The following is a 7,660-nucleotide window of genomic DNA, read 5'->3' as shown; positions in this document are numbered from 1 at the left end:
TTTAAGAGGAAAACCAGGAGAAAATTTATGTATTAGCACATCTAGGGAAGAAGGAGGGTGATCAACTAGGCCCAATACTACTATACGTCAGGTATGTTGGGGAGGGAAAATTAAATACTAGATTTAGCAATATAGAGGTCAACCTTTACATATGCAGTTCCTGTGGAGTAGTGGGGTAAAAAAAGAAGGAATAAAGTTCTGATACATGTTACAACAAGAACGAACCTTTAAAACATTAAATGCTAAGTTGAAGTCAAACACAAAAGGTCAATATTGTATGATTCTATTTACTAGTATATGGAATGTACTGGGTAAATCCATATAGACAGAAAGCAGATTGCTGGTTGCTAGAGGTTTGTGGGATGAGGGAGGAGAGAATGGGGAGTGACTGTTCATGGTTATGCGTGTTGTTTTTTTTTGTATAATGAAAATGTTTTGGAATTAGCTACTGATGATGATGGTAGAACATTGTAAATGCACTAACAGCCATTGAATTGTATACTTACAAATGGTTAAAATGAATTTAATGTTATGTGAATCTTACCTCAATAAAAAGATATTTGACAAAAACCTTATTGGAATGGGTTCAAGAATAAATGAGGGGGGGGGCAAATGGGTGTGGAATCAGTGAGAATATGAAAAACTTAGAAAAGTTCGCTGGAGGGGGTTGTAGAGTAGGTAGGTTTCCTTAGGATGGGTGAAATTTTGGCCACTTCGTGTACTGAAGCTATTTCCAAGAGGACATGCTAGTGTAAAGGAGAAGAGGAAATTGCTGGAATGATTTCTTAGATAGGCAAGAAGAGATGCATTTTCTATATGAATGAATGAAAGGAGTGGGCTTAGAGTGGAGCATGGCTAATTGACCCACATTACAGGAGGAAAGGCATGTGGACAGCTGTGTAGGTAGATTGGTGGCGGCACTTACTAGGTTTTCTTCGGATTTTTCCTATGAAATTTGAAGCAAGATGATTAGCTGAGAATGATGAGGTGGAATGAAGGATGCTTAACTGAAATGAAAGAGGAGGTGGAAATTTAAGGAGGGGTAAAGGTCTTTGAATAGTTTCTAGGAATAAAGGAAAAAGAAAGATTTAGAAAAATGTAGTATGGCATTGCCATGATGCAATGAAATGAGTAGTCATGGATATGTAATTTTAATCATCATGATTGTGGGCCTCTCTTCACTCAAGTTCTGCTGCACAGATGTAAATGGAGGAGGTGGTGGGTTTTGTAGATCCAAGCCTATCCATAGTGATGCTATCAACTAGGAGTGCATGGGACACTGACCTGGGCCCTTACTACTTTGGCAGCCCCTGCAGACATTTCCCCGCCTGGAGCCAAAGCTGTGACTGGACCAGCCCTTGTGGTGGTTGTTTTTAAGATTGCAAGATGCACCTTAGCAACAGCCATCAAGGAAGTTTGACAAAACAAGCTTCATTACTCATAGGTCCTGGAGGATCATTTGGGGCCATACATTTAGGTCATAGTGGGAGAGAGAGAGAGCGAGCGAGTGCATGCACTGGCTAGGGTTTCTGCCTTTATTGGAACCAAGGGTGGGGGACCTAGAGTTTTGTGGGTCCACTCTTTATTGGTAAATTTAAAAAATAACAGCAGGGAAAGGAAAAGCAGGGTCATTCCAACAGTCCCTTATCTAGGTCAACCAAGGCTTTCTAAAAGGGGAACTTCATAGGTTGGGGCTGCCTGGTTCTTTATCTAGTTTTGTAGCTGGCCATGTGTTTATTCCAGCAGATGTCTTTGAAATGGGTGCCTCAGCAATCAACAGCTTAATGTTAGGCACTTACACAACATTCAAAAAGCTAACTATCCATTACTTGAACTATGTGGAGAATTGTACTTTTCAGTTTTTGCTCCAAGAGTATGGGAAAGCATGAGAAGAGCCAGGATGACTGGCTGTCTAACATCTGTAAGAAAGGAAGAGAGAACATGAGAGAGGATGAAAGGAATTGATAAGATTGTAGGACCATTAGCTGGTAGGGCCTGGTGCTGTCAAAACATTGTTGCAGTTGAGATATGAGAGGGAGTGAACCGGAACAATGGGGATGAAGGTTGTGGAGTGAGTCACTTGTAATTAATATTAAGGAAATGTTATTAGTAATGATAATCCTCCGAGGATTGGTGGCAGAGGTTGTTTTTCATCAGGGTTCTCCTTCACAATCACCAATAAGAAGAAATCAAGAAATGAAGAAGAAAAGAAGAAATGAAGATGAATATTGAAATGACAAAGAATGACAGTGAGACAAGGGCTGATGCCATCAGGATTGAGCTGTAGTGCACAGTCTGTAGATGACTGCAACAAGCTGGCACAGAGAGTGAACCCTTTGATGTCCAGAGATTCAAAGCTGGGTATTTAGGAAACGGAGTGAGAATTATCTGGAAGTGGCTACTGGTACTGGAAGGACACCTATCCACTTTTGAGTTGTGTTGGGAGGGCTGTGGGAGGAAAGGAGGCACCGTTTGAAAGGGCTGCAGGAAAAATAGTTCCAGGGCAGATCCTGCTTCCAGTTAAAGAAGACACTATACGTTACATCTGATGCATGTACTCTTATCCTTTTAATAATAGGCTGTTAGTTTTCATGTTCAGACAAGTTACTTTGGTGGGGATGAAAGATTTGGTTTTAGCATTCACTACAGAGATCTGATTAAATCCCAGAAGCATTAGCATGGTTTATATATCCTTTCTTTGTGTAATGGGTCCACCTAAGGGATGATGCTGCCATAAAGAAGATTTGGGTGGAAATGCTTTGTAGAACAAGATCCTTTATAATAAAAGCCTAATATGCAAATCGATTGAATGGCGGAATGACCGGTCACTATGATGTGCACTGACCACCAGGGGGCAGATGCTCAACACAGGAGCTCCCCCTGGTGGTCAGCACACTCCCACAGGGGGAGCGCCGCTCAGCCAGAAGCTGGGCTCATGGCTGGTGAGTGCAGTGGCAGTGGTGGGAGCCTCTCCTGCCTCTGTGGCAGTGCTAAGGATGTCCAACTACTGGCTTAGGCCAGCTCCCTGAGGGGAAATGGCCTAAGCCATCAGTTGGACATCCCCTGAGGGCTCCTGGACTGTGAGAGGGTGCAGGCCAGGCTGAGGGACCCCCTCGAGTGCATGAATTTTGTGCACCAGGCCTCTAGTGTCTTAATAAATGAATAACTCTCCCAGTTGCATTTGCATCTCACTCTTTAAATTTAACAGATGAAACTTTACCGTGTCAAGAAGCATCGGTCACCAAGCAGGAACTATGCCATCCTGATACAAGTCTCTGCAGATTTGACTCTACAGATGCAGGATTAAGATGTAAGTGTTAAATTGGCGTACCCAGCTTGTTGGTGTGTGATCCATTCATGAGACTCAGATCACTAATAGGAATATATGATACTCACTTGTTATTTGGTATTTGTTGACATTTATGCCCAAGTTTTAGCTGGAATGTTATTGGAAGATTGATTTATTCAACAAGTGAAATATATTAAATATGTCAATTTAAGGTGATATTATTTTGTAAAACAGTTCCACTAAAGACAGTTTTGGAATTTTATACGTAATGATTCTTTAAAATCTCAATGTGATTATGAATAGTCAATTATATAAATAAAATTATTTCCATAAATTAGCTAAGGTAAGATATTATGCTATTTAAAAAATCAAAACCAAAGCACTTGTCCAAGGAAAGATAGAAAATTTTCATTTTTTTTATGGCAATGCAATGGTTCTCATTTTGGGGGATGCCCATCTGAGTGAACTGAAGAACTTGAAAAATAGAATTGCTGGTTCATTCTAAGGTTTATTGAACCAAAATTTCCAGATATGAATTTGTGTATAAACCCCACTGTAACACCAACCATGGCAGTAACCACTCTCATAGGCTGTGAGAGTCCACCAGGATCTTTCTCTCCTCTCTTTAGTGTGTCAGCCCTGTGGATTTGAATTTGACACGTGTGGCTGGGCATCAGAAGCACCTGCTGGGCACATTTCCTGGTTGCGCACAAATGCAAGAAGAGTTCCTGCTTTAGAATCTACACCTCAGCAGGATCAAAGTAGTGATGATGAAGGTAGGAATAAAAAATAATATCTTTTATATATTATTTTTAGAACTGTACTTTATTGTGACTGTATGCAGACATTTGATCAGGATCTTGATGAACATACTGAGTATATTTTATTGAAACTATATTATGCCATAGATATTGAAAATGGAAAAATCAATAATTTCCAACAGTGTAAAGGAAAAATTACACTAGGTTAATTAACTATTTTAATATGGTAAATTTTATTATTTTTTATCATCAGGAGATAATAAATTTTGCATGAACAATAACAAAAAAAGGTTTATCAACTCTGTTAGCTCTCCCTATCCCTGCAGTATTTTCAATGAGTTTCTTCCTCTTATTCTAACACTAATTTGTTATTTCTGTGTACTTTTCTCTTTATTGCTTTATTTTTTTTGGTAGGGGTATTGTTAGTTATTTTTAAAAAGTATAATTTAAAATTTTATTCCAGCAGAAACTAATCTATTTCCGTGTAGATTTTATTGTCCCCATAGTTTTGCCTTTTCCGGAGTATCGTATAGTTGGAGTCATAAAGTATAAAGCCTTTTGAGATTGGCTCCTGAGTAATATGCATTTTCATTTTCTCCATGTCTTTCAATGGGCTCGATAGCTCATGTCTTTTTAATGCTGAATAATATTCCAGTGTCTGGGTGAACCACAGTTTATCCATTCACCTACTGAGGAAGTCTTGGTTGCTTTCAAGTTTTAGCAATTATGAATAAAGCTGCTCTAAACACCCATGTGCAGGTTTTTGTGTGGATCTACATTTTTCAGCTCCTTTGAGTAAATACCATGGAGCACAATTGCTGAATTATATGGAAAAATATGGTTAGTTTTGTAAGAAAATGTCAAACTACTTTCAAAAGTGTCTGTGATCCCACCAGAAATGAATGATATTTCTGTTGCGCTGCATCCTCTCTAGAATTTGGTGTTGCCAGTATTCAGGATTTTGGCTATTTTAGTGGGTGTGTAATGGAATCTCATTGTTTACTTTTTATTTCCCTGATGACATATTATATGGAGTATTTTTATATACATATTTGTCATCTGTATATCTTCTTTAGTTAGGTGTCTGTTAAGATCTTTGGTTATTAGTCTTTTATATATAATGTTTTTATGGTTATTTAAAAACTTTGACATATATCTTTAACATTAAATTTCTTTAATAATCCTAAAGTGCTTCAATATGTTTGTCACTTTCTGGAATAGAATGAACTTGTCATAATTTAAATTACCATTTTTAACCCTCCCTTTTTTTTCCTTATTTTTTTCCATCACCATTCATCCCCCTATACCTTCTCCCACCTTCACCTACCACCCTTTTTAGGTCTTGAATTATAGTTTAATATTTTAAAAAATATTTTTAAGTAAATATCGTTTGAAGCTATTTGTTTTCAACTGTTACAAGGATATATTTTATCATTTTCTTTAGTCATTTTTTTGTTTCTATTATTTTATCCTCTCCCTTTCAGTTTCTTTTCCTTCTTGGAAAGGTTCACTTTTTAAATTACTACTTGTTTTTTATTTACATAAGATTTGTGGTGATGAACTTGCTTAGTATTTATAAACTTTAAACATTTTTAAATTGGCCTCACCCCTAAATAATAAGTTATGTGGTGATACAATTTTAAAATGAATGTCTGTTTATTTCCTTTCTAACTACATGGTGATAGTCCTTTTCTCCTGATATCTACTGTAGATTTGCTTTTTCTCTATCCTTCCTCCATTCTTTCCTGATGTTTTTCTTTGTACCTACCTCCTTGTTCAGTGCTTTTGTTGTAGCATTACTTAGCTCCCTGATACCTTACCTGAGTAACAATACTAGTTTATGGTTTCATATTTCATGGCAATGCTTGGAGTCTTACACATCCTGCCTCTTATAGCCCGAGGCAGTGAGGGAAGGTATATTTCCCACCTCAGTTTATGAGCAGGTTCCCTGCCCTAGCCTTTGCTTTTGTTAAGAGAATTTGACTCTTCTCCTTTAGCTTTTGCAAAATTTAAATTAGTCAAAATTCAAGCTACGACAGCCTGCTTTTTATCCTAAAGCCCATGTTCTGTGGTTTCAGCCCTGCTCATCACTTGGCATATTTTTTTCTTTTCTCTTGAGATGGCATTTGACCTGTTTTCGCCTTTATAAAAATGTGTTTTCTCTTTATCATTTCCTTGTGTATAGGTCCGAGGCAAAGTATTAACTTTGCTATTTTCATTGAAGTCTAACATTTCTAATAAATAGGAGTATCATTTAATTTAAACTCATAGTTTTTAGAAGCTGCAGGAATATTTACTAACTTACAAAACAAGCATTTGAAAGATTATTTTTGAAAATTGAAGTTATAGAATTATGGAAATATCTTTGTATTGTCTACATTATTGAGTTAAACAACAATCAAAATTGGTTTTAAGAATCAGATGAGAAGAAATTGATTGATAATATTTTTAGGTAATAAAAAATTCACAGGTGCCTTTAGTAAGACTATAGATATTTGATGGTTCCATCTAGTTTCTTAAGAAAGAGGGCATTTGAATTATATTCTGTCACACAAAAAAAAGATTCCAAATAGCCTCAGCAATCTTAAGAAAGAAGAACAAAGTGAAGGTATCACAATAGGTGATATAAAACTATACTTCAAGGCCATTGTAATCAAAACAGCCTGGCACTGGCATAAGAACAGGCATATAGATCAATGGAACAGAACAGAGAGCCCAGAAATCAGCCCTCCCCTTTTATAGGCAATTAATATTTGACAAAGGCAGCAAGCACATACAATGGAGTGAAAACAGTCTCTTCACTATATGGTATTGAGAAAATTAGGTACATGCAAAAGAAATGAAACTAGACCACCAACTTACACCATACACATGAATAAAATCAGAATGGACAAAAGACTTAAATGTAAATCATGAAACCATAAAAATGCTAGAAGAAATTATAGCCAGTAAAATCTCAGACATCTCTCATAGCAATATTTTTGGTGACGTATCTCATAGGGCAAGGGAAACAATGAAGAAAATATAAAAATGGGACAACATCAAATTAAAAAGCTTCTGCACAGCAAGGAAACCATCAATAAAATGAAAACCCTTTGAATGGTAGAACATTATTACACTGATACACCTGATATGGGGTTAATTTTCAAAACATATAAGAAGTTATACAACTGAACACCAGAAAGAATAACAATCCATTTAAAAAATGGGCCCAGCTGGCATGGCTTGGTGTTGATCTTCAACCTATGAACTAGGAGGTCATGGTTTGATTCCTGGTCAGGGCACATGCCCGAATTGAGGGCTGGATCCCCAATGTGGGGTGTGCAGGAGGCAGCTGATCAATGATTCTCTCTCATCATTGATGTTTCTATTTCTCTCTCCCTCTCCCTTCCTCTTTGAAATTAATAAACATGTATTTTTTAAAAATGGGCAAAGGACATGAATGCTAGTAGACACTTCACCAAAGAAGACATAGAAATGTCCAAACGACATATGAAAATGCTTAATATCACTAATCATCAAAGAGATGTAAATTAAAACTGCAATGAGATATCACCTCACACCTGCCAGAATGGCTACCATCAATAAATCAATAAACAATAAGTGCTGG

General features: G+C 37.0%; 1 protein-coding gene across 1 annotated transcript in view; it reads left to right on the top strand.

Moving 5' to 3' along the window:
• The first annotated feature begins 2,935 nt into the window (after nt 1–2,935).
• MALRD1 (MAM and LDL receptor class A domain containing 1) overlaps nt 2,936–7,660 on the top strand; it is a 496,818-nt gene continuing 492,093 nt past the window's right edge. Inside the window, exons 1-3 of the mRNA XM_023758060.1 lie at nt 2,936–2,942; nt 3,209–3,310; nt 3,919–4,065. Coding sequence (XP_023613828.1) covers nt 2,936–2,942; nt 3,209–3,310; nt 3,919–4,065 — 256 coding nt within the window. The remainder of the gene's footprint in view (nt 2,943–3,208; nt 3,311–3,918; nt 4,066–7,660) is intronic.

This window comes from Myotis lucifugus, unplaced genomic scaffold, assembly GCF_000147115.1.
Source record: "Myotis lucifugus unplaced genomic scaffold, Myoluc2.0 scaffold_121, whole genome shotgun sequence".
In the NCBI taxonomy this organism is placed as follows: Eukaryota; Metazoa; Chordata; class Mammalia; order Chiroptera; family Vespertilionidae; genus Myotis; species Myotis lucifugus.
The sequence above is the reverse complement of the archived record's forward strand: the minus strand, read 5'-3'. Positions and strand labels throughout refer to the sequence as shown.